Below are 13,466 nucleotides of genomic sequence, written 5' to 3'. Positions count from 1 at the left end.
GCTGGAAAAGCTGACTCAAGAACAATGCTGGAGTTCAAACTGAAACAACTTAACTTTTTACATATATGTATAAAATACTTCCTTAAGGTCATCTTCAAAGAATTTTAAACAGTAAAAGCAATGACATTAATTTTGCCCCAATACTAATTTTCTGTATATCATTATTCCTTAAGAGCATTTTTAAGCCTTTTTAAAAGTATTGGTCACTTGCAGAGAGCTTGCCATGACAGCACAGAAACTATGCTTGACAGACAGCTAAAACCACAGATTCAAGTTTAGGAGTCCAATAAAGAATCTACGTAACAGAAATTACCCTCAGCTAAAATGTCTATTTCTGTTTAAGTCCATGTACAGAGCTCTGAATGCAAAATACCTTTGGTGTTCTGATACACTGCTTATAATGCTGAAATGCATTTAGTTCTACCTCATGCTTAATTAACATGGTAATTGGTTATACAACACTATAAATACCACAGCAATCACACAGTCTGCTCAAAGCAATATCTATCTGAAAAGAACAGCAAGCAAAACAAACAGACCAGATTCTTGCTGTCTTGTTTGTGAATGGTGACAATTCTTCTCTCACTGGAGCCTTCTTGGCTTGCTTGCTTAATGCTGACATCAATTATATCAGGAAAATCACAGTACGTTTGTAAATCCTGCAATAAATATTGGTTATATAACAACACAAATAGCAACAAAATGCACTAATTTGCAGCATTAGAATTCCTACAACTCTGAACTTGTAAGCTAGCAACAAAGAGGATCAGAAAACCTCAAATATGCCATTACAAATTAAGAATGGAGTTTTGTTTATTGGACCATCCTAAGGAGCATCAATTAAAATAATAAATGCATAAAGAGCCAGGACCCATGAACAGAAATATCCATATATGGGTGAAGGTTTGGTTTTTCTTTTTTTTTTTTTTTTACCGTAGATACTTCTTTGCTCTGTAGTATTTTGTGAGGATTAACAATAGAACATTTTAGTTAATCTTTTGGGGTTGATTTTTTGGTGGGTTTGTTTTTGGTTTTGGCATCTTGATTAAAGAAGTTTAGAAAGCCTGTTAACAATCCAAATTGCCATGGCTTCATTCAGAGTGATATAAGCTGCAAAATCTGCTACAACAGAGATGGATGTAGTATGAATGAAGAAAAGGTCTAAGACAAGGTTGCTCCCTCAGGCGTGGTCATCAATAACCAGGCAAGTTGAAGCACCGATCCTGATTATATGGGAAATAGAAGACACATTTTCCTTTGATAGCAAGTTCAGGCAGTTTTTGATACAAGGATATTTTGTACTACTTCTTCAGTCTTTCACAAGTCAAGTTACAGTGTCATACAAATCATACTTCATTTTGTTACCAGTTGAACTTCAGGTGCTAAGTAATATCCTTAAATAAAGGTAGATTTATCTATCTAAAATTATTCTTCCAAAGCAAATAGATTTTATTCAAGTCAGAGTACTTCATTTATATGGCAGCAAGCATATCCCAATACATAAAGGGGTGTAATAATCAAGGCTGTAAGACTCAGTGGGTATCAGCTAGAATTAATCAGCTGAAATGCACTGAAGTCCCTGACGCTCTATTTGTTCATCTGGTTGTTGGAAAAGTGAACTGGTGAAACAAACTTCTTCACAATCTACTCTATATATGTCATTCTTGACTTCAAAATAAAAAAAAAAAATTGTTTCAATTCACTATCTTAATAAAGATTCGTCAGTATAGTTCACTGAAGCAGGAGTTACAATCACATTTACAAACAGCCTTACTAATTTACTCAGTTTTCATCACCAATTTTATAAACAGTTTAAATAGTGAAAATATATGCAGCCTCCGCCATGTCTCTGTGAATAAGTGGGATAATATTTTTAATCAAGCAAAAATAATTTGGCAATCTCTATAAGAAATATGATCAATTTAAATACTACTCTTATTAAAGGCTTGATTGCCAGGCCCAAACAGCATAGTATGGATAAATTTTGTACACTTAAAACTAGAAATTGCAAAACCTGACATTTATGTTAGCTCCTGCCATAGCAACTGGGTCTTACAGGCAACTTGGGAAAGGCAGAGGGCCAAAACATAAAAGCTATGAATAAGGTAACTGGACCTAATGCCAACTTACAAATGTTCTAAGAAAGGCACACTTAAAAATTCTGGCTATGTAATTAGATATTTTTTTTTTTAGTAAGTATTAAAAAGAAAAATTAACATCTTAAATTATTACAGCATATTATAAAAATACAGCCTTATGTGGTTTGACCTTGACTGCTATATATTATTCATCAAAACTATCAAACTGACAGATCAAATTATTTTGGTAACTGACATGTGCTGCACTTTTCCAAAGATAAAATTAAAGGCAATTTCCCACACTCTCAATGTATAGGCCTATGAGTTTGTAACAGATTCTAATAAATTTGACAAAATCAATAGCCATGCTGGGAAATCACGTACAAAAGAAATAATACTGATAAATAAAAATGCAACAGCACAGGATTACTAGTTACTGGAACCATTCAGAATCTAATTTCTTAACAAAGAGTATATGGACTGCAGTCACAAAAATTTTACATTAAATTTGCTAGCTTACACACTGGTAGGAGTCTAACTGCAGCAAGAAAGAAGGATAGGTAAATTTACCTGTTTTTTGGGGTCCTTAAAATCCTGATTTCTAAGAGAATTTGAAGCATTTGTGCATATTACCTATACCTGAGGCCAGGGTCATTACTTTTCCACATTGATTTTTTTTTTTACAGTAATGAAAGTCCTACACTGAATTTTTCATTTGTCAAGCACAGAACTAATACATGTTCAAGTATTTACTTTCTTCTAACACTTCAACAAAAAACTATTTTTAAAATCATGCATTCTTTGAGTCAATACATTTCTGTGAGCCCCAGCCATACAGAAATTGTATCATCACTATGAAGTAAAATTTACCTACCAAATTTACCAGGGGTAAATCAGAACTTCTAACATTAGATAATCACTTTGTTACATGATAAATTGCATAATTATTAAAATAGTAAAAGAAATTACCTGCTCTGCCAGTGTCTCACAGTCTTTAAGTTTTCCTCTTGAGCACTGAATTCCACCATTTCCAGTTATTACAATGGTTGCAAAACTTTCCTCTCCAGAAGGATCTCCACCAGGTTCTTTTACTTCAAAAACCTCTGAATAGAAGGCAGACTGAAGCGTTTCCAGATTTATAAGATACTTAAGCTTCAAGTTTCTGGCAGTAGCTTTGCATTGGCCAAACTGTTGTATAAACTTGCGGAACCTGTACCTTATTCTTTTTCGCGTCAAAATGTGGTAATCTTGGATCTTTGCTCGCACACATTTAGGCAAAAACATTTTGTAGCTGTGAATACATAACCAGTGAAAAACTTTCTAATTTAATCCGTTAAATCCAGCAAGATAATTAGTTCTGTGCTAAACAAGTCATCATGAAAATATCTTTTCCTCTAAATGTAAGGCTATTCTTTCAACTGAAGAATAACAAGGATATTTTCTTCTATCTGTAGTATGTTCTTTCAAATACAGCCCTGTCTCTTTTTCCATTTTCCCCCTCACTCTGTTTCAACATATATTACATAATGCATTTTCCATAAATTGGAACTAGACATGTCTGTTCTAGTCATTACTGAAGCTCTGAGGTAAGGCAGCAGAAGTTACACAGTTCCTTTGGGAACTGGGAACTGGGAAGATCCAGTTTGGGGTAGAAGCTGGAAAGAGGATACTGCGCAGATAGAGGGAATTACACAGAGGACAGGTTTCCTGGCTGAAAATACAGGTGGTGGAATACAACACTCTGTATCACAGTCCATACTCTATATAAAGGGGTCAAGAATTTGTCACCTGCCATGAGCCGGACAACTTGTTGTCTCATTCTGCTTTTTACTCCTGCTGCTAGGTTTCATTAAAAGACAAACATCAAGCATCAAGTACAAAGCAGGGACAGAATTAACTCAGCTGGAGTGGAAACCGATTAGGTTGACAAACCAAAGTGAACTGATAAACTCAAGCAACTTTAGCAGAGATCTGCCCAAGATGGTAAAGAGCCTGGAGCACAGGACATGACAGAAGAGGCATAAAGGAGCTTGATTTGTTCAGCATAGAGAAAAGAAGGCTGAAGTAGGATGTTCTACTAATTGTCTTCAGCTAACAGATTATTATGGACAAGACTGAATTAGATGCTTTTCAGACATGCACAGTGAAAGGACAAGAGGCAACACAGGTTAATCAGTATCGCAGAGGAGACTGATTAGATACAGAGAAAATATTTCTCAATGAGGGTGGTCATACACAGGACAAAGCTCCCAGAGATACAGTGGAATCTCCATCCCTGGTCAGTTTCAGAAATTGACTGGACAAGGCCCCAGGTAACTTCATCTACCTTTGAAGCTTGCCCTGATCTGAACTGGGGGTGGATATGATGACTTCCTGAGATCTCTCCCAACCCAAATTATTGCTTACAACCTTTACAACATGATTAGTTGCTGCCTCATCTCTCATTAAGAGAACCAAAATCCATGTACCCAAACCCATGAATGGCCACCATGATATAAGCTTTCCATTAATTTCTAGTTTACACTATAGGTAAGTTTATGTAATCATTATGCTAGAATACATCAGTGGCCAACAGCTTAACATCTCTTCCCAGATCCCAATGTGCAAAAATAATGGTTTCAGATATCAGATAGGTGTGACACAGTTATGATAAGCACGGAGTCACCTGACTGAATTGTAAATAGCCAGTGGCGTTTGGTCCTTTTCTTTGGCCACTCTCATCATATCCAGAACAGCCATACCAAGGCATTCTTCTTGTGTCTCGTGAGTAACAGGCATCTGTATCCATCCATCCAAAAAATCATCTCGCCACTGAGAAAGAAGAGTGAAAGAAAGCATATAAAACCTGTAGCACTGCTGCTCATCAATAAAGGTTTTTTTTGCATGTTGGGTTTTGTTGTTTATTTATTTGGGGTTGGAGTTTGGGTCTTTGTTTGTTTGGGGGCTTTATCTGTTTGTTTTTAAAGACTGCATTCATGCCCTTCATCTGCTAAAAGCTGCACATGTTCATAATGGATACCAGTTACCATCAGGCTTAGAAACACCGTTTACAAAATATTTTCAATTTCAATATTTTCAGTAAGTTTCAATTCTTGAAGAAGTCCATATGGGGAGGATATTGCTTTACATTGTGTCAGTCCAAAATGAAAGTCACACTGAAAGACCATGTGGTAGCAGGACAAGGAAGGAGCTACACACTCTCACTGCTCTCCCAACTAATGCCATTTGAGCTTCATCTCTCCAAATACAGACTATGACATGGAATTTTCATCTTGAGTGGGCTTCAAGCTGTCAAAAGAGCCTACACAGTTACCATCAGAAGACATGAAAGGGAGTAAATACTAACAACTTTTACCAACATACATTAAAAAATAATCAAGCAAATCATACCTGTGCAAATAGGTAAGACATGACAAAATCATCAAGGACAGGGCTTTCTGCACCTCGAATAATGCCATACCGATATGCTCTGCTGGTGCCATTGCAATACCAGTGAGGAAAGTAGAACCTGTTAGGAAATATTTAAGCAAACGTTAATAAATATTTTTGCTTACCAATGCCAGACATTACAGTTTTCATAGGCATGTCATTAGTGCTGGCTGGTTTGGAGGACCAATATGACATCCTAGTTAGTCAGTGGAAGGCTTTGGATCCAGTCCTTGGTGTCTTAAAGTACTACAATGTCTAAGCAGGGTGATGAGCTGTACTGGTAGGAATGAGGAGCTCTGAGAAGTTATCCTCACTAATCAGAATACAGAGAATTTTGTCTTACTGTCTTCCAGTTTCCTTTCAGACAGTTCCTAAAAAAACACTCAGGTGACATTATGCAATGTAAATAAACAAAATCTTCTACAAAGGAAAACTGTGTAAGGAAGTGACAGGAAAACTGTCACTTTAGACGTCCACACTCAAAAATCAGGTTCCATCAGAAAAATGGTTCCATTGCAGACATCTCTCTGACTACACAGGATAATTACTCTGCATTTCAGAACTGCCACTAATTTCAAACAGTCAAGTTCAGAGGAGATGAGATGTATCATCATTAAGAAAATTATTATTTTTACTTCTGCTTTATTTTTTATTGTTTGTTTCTTGAATCTCATATGGGAAACACATGATATACAAACAACTGATAAAATATGTTATTCAAACCTACTCCAATAATTTTTATTCCTTTATCTATCTCTTATCCAGGTATCACTAACAATCTGCCTGTAACTTCTTAAGATAAATTACTGTTCAACTAAATATCTTACTGGTTGTGTTTACTCACAGTTTCCTTTCACCATGAAAAGAGAATCACATTGGATTTGGATTACCTTATTCGGTAAATTAGGATGAGTCTGGTTGCTTCATCTACGTGGAAGATGTGATTTGGGGGATACCACATTCTCTCTGCTTCACTCATGAGTGCAAACATGTTATGATACACTGGCATGATACCTAAACAAAGAGAAGAGAAACAAATGTGTACAGGAAATTGTTTTCACAAAGAATCAATCTTGTTAAAAAAAAACATCGCAGGTTAAAAGCAACAGATTGGCACATGTTCTCCACCTATTCATTGCACTGCTGCATCGCTGTCAACAGCATTGCAATCATCACCCCATAACCTGAGGACTGGTTTTGCTGGTTTATTTTCTCATTCCTTTAATGCTCTCTGACTATAGACAGTGTTCAGCTGTTATCCTATATTCACTGTTAGATTACAAGATCTTCCCTGTATGGCATTTAATACAATGGCTTCTTAGCCTCTCAGTTTAGTAACAGCTAAAACCAGTACATCACCTCATTCTTTACATTGATTTTAAACCAATGAAAAATCAGAAGTAAAGCAATATTAAGAAAGTCATCATGACCAGGACAACCACCTGACATTTACATTTTAGTAGCTCAGTTAAGAACAAACCCAAATATTTATTGTTGATTAAACAATGCTGGAAAACATTATTTCCCCTCAGCAATTCAGGATTGTTTTAACGAGAATTAACAAACAATCCTACTTAATCAGGAACAATGGAAATCAGTTGAGCATTGACTCTTCAGCAGCACCAGATTTTAAATTTTATTTTAAAGTACAGCCTAATATAGAACAGATGCCACAGCATTGTACTGTGCTCCAGTGTAATGCACCCGTGTGACGTCAGTGCTATGATTTGGAAAACTTGTTAAATGCCCGAGAATTGACCGCACACACTGACAAACATATTTTGAAGACAGGAAGAGATACAGGTCTAGAGGTGAGAGAGTAGGATGAAAATTACAGTGTGAAAGTTACTGTAGGTCATAATGAGAGAAAACTATGTTTACATTAAAGCAAGACACTTCGGGAGAAAGCAGCAAAAGATATTGTAAAAATAACAGATAAAGACAACAAAAGTAACTTAAAACGATGTTAAGAGACAAAAGATTTCTGGGAGAAGGCAAAGTACCAACAACCCTTCCCAAAGACTTAGAATGAAGTCATTGAAATTCACACAAGAAACCAGTGAGAAAAAAAAAAAATCCCTTATTTCTTACTTTCTGTTTAGAACAAACTCTAGGTAACTATGGAAGGGGACAGACTCAAATTTCTTTCAATCACATCTAAAATGTATCTAAGACAATCAGTTAGAAACAACTAATCAACTCCACATAGAAAACCGCATAAGCTTGTGGGATAAAATTAATTCACTCTTAAATAACAATTAGCTTTAATTTGTTACAAAATGGGGTTTGCCTCTCTAGGGAGCTAGTACAAGAGCTAAGAACAAGAGGTGTATTGTGCAGATGTCACACTAAACTGCTGAAATCTACAGGCTAACCTGACACTTGTTTAAACTAAAGCTTACCAGAATATACCAGAATTACGGGTCCTAACACATGGTTTTCTACGAAAAGGAGTCACAGACTTACAGGAAACTACAGAAACAGAAAGCATTACGTAAAGTAACCAAAGAGAAACCAAAACTAAACAAAACCCCCAGAAGAACAATCCTGAAGGGATTAGTTACTGAAGGACTAGCTGTAAATCTAGATGTTGCAAATTTAAATTTATGGGGCACTAAGACATATTTGATCAGACTTTTAAGAAATACCAAACTAACTCAATTTTATGGAGTTAAAAAGAAATCTATCCCATGTAACTAAACATGGTTCTCATTTGATGTGTGAGGTAGGATCAACTAGATTACATTACAGATTCATTGTCCATAAATCAGGAACAACAAATTTAACAATTTTAAGGCTGTGTAGTGTCTGTATCCCAAATAATTTCAGATCAATTACAGCGTAATGCACATGAAACACCAGCCTACTTCAGGAGTCTACCTGGATGCTGAACACCATTTAAGGTGATGATGAATATTTACTTACTCTCACTAATACATTTCCCCTAACTACTAACAATCTCACGTAAGCAAACTTAACAAGAAAAAAATTTCCAAGTAATATTCTTAAACATTACACTGCTGTATTTCACCAAATACATTACAGGCACCCTCATCCTGGCTCTCAAAAAAAAAAAAATCAAATCAAAATAATAAAACCCCTGAGATATTTAAACCCAGATCATAACATTGCCATTCAGAAACTTCAGAAACTAAGCAAGGAATATGATCTGGAGTTCCCCCTAGAAATCAGAAATGTTGGCATTAAAAAAAAAAAAAACCACCAAAAAAACCCTCTTTGCTACCTTCCTACGTATGTCAAGTAAATTGGGCACTCAGCCATTCCTCATACTTCAGCACTTTTACTTCCAAATGCTAAATTGTACCTTTCACTGCTAGTGCTCTACAACGTATCATAGAACCACAGTACGATAGAACGGTTGGGGTTAGAAGGGACTTTAGAGATCATCTAGTTCCAAGTCCCCTGCCATGGGCAGGGACAACCTCCCACTAAACCAGGTTGCTCAAAGTCCCATCCAGCCTGGTCTTGAACACCTGCAGGGAAGGGGCATCCACAGCTTCTCTGGGCAACCTGTTCTAGTGTCTCACCACCCACACAGTAAAGAATTTCTTCCTGATATATAAACTAAATCTCCCCTCTTTCAGTTTAAAACCATTACACCTCATCCTATTGCTCCACTCCCTGACAGAGAATCCCTCCCCATCTCTCCTGTAGGCCCCCTTTTAGGTACTGGAAGGCCGCTATAAGGTCTCCTCAGAGCCTTCTCTTCTCCAGGCTGAAAAATCCCAACTCTCTCAGCCTGTCTTCACAGAAGTGCTTCAGCCCTCTGATCACCTTTGTGGCCCTGCTCTGGACCTGTTCCAACAGGTCCATGCCCTTCATGGGCTGAGGGCTCCAGAGCTGGACACAGTATTCCAGGTGGAGTCTAATCAGAGCAGAGTCAAGGGGCAGAATCACCTCTCCTGACCTGCTGGCCGTGCCTCTTTTGATGCAGCCCAGGATGCGGTTGGCTTTCTGGGCTGCCAGCTCACATTCCTGGCTCCTGGTGAGCTTCTCGTCTACCAACACCCCTAAGCCCTTCTCCTCAGGGCTGCCTGAAATCCCTTCTCCACCCAGCCTGTATTTGTGCCTGGGATTGCCATGACCCAGGTGCAGGACCTTGCACCTTACATAGATCGTGTGTTTTTCAAGGAAAGGAGTTACATTTTTTTTTTTTCCTTTCTCATTTTTTTCTTAAGAATTATGCGCTTGTGCCAGAATATCACTACACTTGAAGAGGCTCAACTGTTATACAAATAGAGCAAATCCCCTTATTACAGTCTTGAAAATTGCCCACTGAAGTCTGACAAAAGCAGAGAAGCCAGAAACATCTCTTTTATTGTAATTCTTACCAGCACTATTAATTGCAGGGACTTTTCAAGAGAATCATAACTGCAGTATTTAAGTGTTTTCTACAGAAACAATGAAAACCAAAAGACTGGGGCTGGAGGTGTGGGGGGGTGGAGAACCAAAGTCTTCTGACGAAGCCTAGTCACGTCAACAATACTGAAAACTTCTGAGAAATTTATTTTCACCACACGTAGAAATCAGAACAGCTGTTCACAACAGGCACTAAAAATCCTCCCCTGGATTTCTGCATTGCCCTAACCATGCTATGAAATCAATCAATGATTAATTAGGAGAAGAGACAGTGACTCAAGACATAATAATGCAGAATTGTTCTCCACTTTGCTTCTCCAGTGGGAGCTATTAAATAAATTGTCCAGACTACTGCAAAGTCAAAAACATGACCATCTCTTGGCAAGTACTTATTTAGTGTGTAAGGCCAAATAAAGGAGCCTCATCACGCTATACAGACTGTCAAGTAACATCACGAAAGGCTGTAACACTGCATAAGTTTATTCCTCAAACTTCTACATCAAGCCTGAAAAAAAAAAGAATGATTTGCATAGTAGTTTCTCCCTTTCCTCATTATGATTTTAGAGCTCCACATCCAGACAAGCCACACTACTTCATTTACCCTGAAGCAGCTAAGGAAATACAGTTTTTCTGCCTTTCCTCCTTTGTTGGCATTAGGTACCTTTTCACCCACACAGTATGTTTTCATTAGATAAAGTCCCTCCGTAAAGAAAAAATAAAAAATAGAAACTCTATCACAATAAAGATGACACTATGAAATGGGGACACCATGTGTAGTCTACAATAGAATTAGTATCTTACGAAACTGTAAATTCAAGTCACTAGCTGTACACAGATGAAGGCAATTAGTTGCATGGAGTTAATGATTAAAAAGAATGTAAAAAAAAATCTCAGATTTTCGAAGTCCCATACAAACATTATTCAGTTCTCATACACAACTGTCAAGTAAACTATCTAAAAATTACAAAGTCTTGCATGTACCAGGTGGAAAATTGCTTGGCTTTTCTTACATAAAAATAATATCTTACCCTCATCTTTCATACAAATTGAAGGCTTTCTGAACTCTAACACCACATTCAGTGTCGCTATCCTATCAACAAAATGTTTTCTGAATACTTAATTAAAGCACATTTCCGTTCCTGGCAAAATAGAATTACCCAGAGTTCTGATTAATTCATTCCTCCCCTTGGGGAGGAAGAGGGGGGAGGGAGGTGGTGTGTTGTGTGCGGATTTTCAGGAAAGGCTTTCACATAAGAAAAAACAACAAAAGACAACCCCACAAAAACACACACACACACACCCCAAATCAGGCAGTTATAATCAATAACTCTGCATCACGTGAATTCTGAAAATTCAGCATGTTAAGGATAGATCTGCTTAAAGTTCTTCAGCTAGTAGCAAGGAATCTCCTCTGAACCATCTAAGCAAAGACATACATCATCACAATCATCAAATTATGCAACACAGTTGCTCCCTTGAAAATGTTTAATTGAATGCAGACGCTGTCTGTGTTTAGTCACATTAAATGTTGTGAAACTTTGTTATAAATGAAAATTCCCTGCTATCTTACAGCTTTTTGGGGGGCACAAGCTGCTTTCAAGGAAAGTACCATAGAACTTCCAATCTATTTGCAAATCAGATGTGTGAGAATTAAAAGGTTCCTAGGTGGAGCTTCAACAATAAAAAAACAAAAACAAAAACAAAAACAAAAAAACAACACCAAAAACCAAAACCAAACAAAACCCCAAACACAGAAGCCAACAAATTCAAGGTCTTTTGTTAACTGCTAGCTGCCCGTAAATCTGCAACCCTGACAGGATTATCATAAAATTATTCCCTCTTGGGATTCTAGTTCCATAAAAAAGTTAATATTACACAGGGAAAACACACAGGGGGAAACTAGAACAAGAGCCTGTCAGAAAGCAGAAAAACAGTGTCAGATACTTCCTACAGAAATTTAGGGTTCATATACACCAGGATGACGAGCCATAGCAAAAATGCAAGATGCTAAACAAAACTATACTCCTTCGTTGAGTTTGCCAAAACATTTTTCAGTGATTTTTTTCATGTTCTGGTTACATTTCAAGTCACTAGCTCTGCATACTCTGCTACTTAATTAAGTATTTCAAGAATATAGAACAAATTTACTTGGCTAACATCAAAGCAATGTTTTGCTTATAACTGTGACTGTTTTAACTCTGATTTACAAACTCACCTAGTGTAATATAAAAATGTCTTCACTTTGTTAACTTCAATTCAGTAACAATTTGGATTATACATACAAGTGATGCATGTATTTTTTGCTCATATTATTCAGCTGATGAAAATAAATCAACAAATTGATAGTTTAAAAATATAAAGTTATTTTCCCATAATACTACTATATAATTATAATAATTATTATAATAATATTATTATAATATTATTATAATAGTACGTAATAACGTGCTATTCTGGTAAGTTTACAGTATGTAGTCCACAGTTGTTTGGGTTTTTGTTTGTTTGTTGTTGGGTGGTGTTGCTTTTTTTAAAATTACTTTAACCCATCACAAAAACCCTTAAATCCACTTAGAAGAGACTGGGCAGTATCTTATTGCAAATTTTTTGGTATAGCATATTTATACGAATACAGTACACAAAATATCCTTCTTTCTGTATATAAATAAATGCATCCGAGATTCAAATTCAAATTCAGATCTTCCCAGTAGTCTGTATCTGATCGGTCTATACCACAACAAAATTCAGTTATTGTTATTTACTGACTGTAAACACATTAAAAACAGCTTAAAAGAGAAATTTCATTTAAGATTTGAGAGAGTGGAAAAAATGAGGGAGTTAAGACGATGATTTGGGAAAACAAGTCTCTGATACCGAATTTTGAAGATATACCTAACACAATGGTTCTGTAACCTCCAGAACAATTTCTCCATTGTATTTCATTTCCACCATCAGTTAGCTCCTCTAATACCACTTTCTATCTTAGGTTGAGAGCAAAAAATTGCTTTGTTTTGTAATTTTTTACATGGCAATTAAATAGTAGTTAACATAAAAGAGCTGAACTATGACACTGACTGGTCAATTTAAACCTAACTTCAAGACATTTCACTTATTCTTGCATTTCTGGCTAAAAAAAGTGATTTTTAGTTTCATATTCAGATAGTTCCATATAAAAATATGAACCTACAAAAAGATTCATATAAATAAATAAATTTATTATATTTGTCAAAAAATGGAAAGTTGTTTTAAAATAAAATAAGGAAAGGCTTAGCCTCTGCATGCATGCCTCAAACTAGCATAAATTACAGAAAAATATTTTACAATAATATTTATATAGCAAATACACGCTATATGCAACAGATCTAAAGTCAAGCCAGCACGGACTGGAAAACTTTCAAGGCTTTGAACCGTGTAAGAGGTATATAATAAAGCTGTCTCTGTGAAGGCTGATGTTTGCCTAGATCCATAAGTCCTGCTTGCCACCAATAACAGCCACACGTTGATGTAACCAGCTCTGCTACCAAGAGATCTAACAATTGCTCAGATCACAGAGAAAGTTCATTAACAATTACCATGTTTGTT

The 13,466-nt window shown here is 36.4% G+C and overlaps 1 protein-coding gene across 8 annotated transcripts in view; it reads right to left on the bottom strand.

The window, feature by feature from the left end:
* The window catches only part of JAK2 (Janus kinase 2), a 95,002-nt gene that overhangs the window by 32,862 nt on the left and 48,674 nt on the right, over window positions 1–13,466 (bottom strand). For all 8 annotated transcript variants that reach the window (XM_014953921.1, XM_014953922.1, XM_014953926.1 and 5 more), the window contains 5 exons: window positions 6,398–6,521; window positions 5,469–5,586; window positions 4,744–4,889; window positions 3,048–3,369; window positions 540–659 (listed from right to left, as the gene is read on the bottom strand). In XM_014953921.1, the coding sequence (XP_014809407.1) occupies window positions 540–659; window positions 3,048–3,369; window positions 4,744–4,889; window positions 5,469–5,586; window positions 6,398–6,521 (830 nt within the window). The remainder of the gene's footprint in view (window positions 1–539; window positions 660–3,047; window positions 3,370–4,743; window positions 4,890–5,468; window positions 5,587–6,397; window positions 6,522–13,466) is intronic.

The sequence above is a fragment of the Calidris pugnax genome, unplaced genomic scaffold (genome assembly GCF_001431845.1).
Source record: "Calidris pugnax isolate Ruff unplaced genomic scaffold, ASM143184v1 scaffold178, whole genome shotgun sequence".
In the NCBI taxonomy this organism is placed as follows: Eukaryota; Metazoa; Chordata; class Aves; order Charadriiformes; family Scolopacidae; genus Calidris; species Calidris pugnax.
This window is presented reverse-complemented; position numbering and strand designations above follow the sequence as displayed.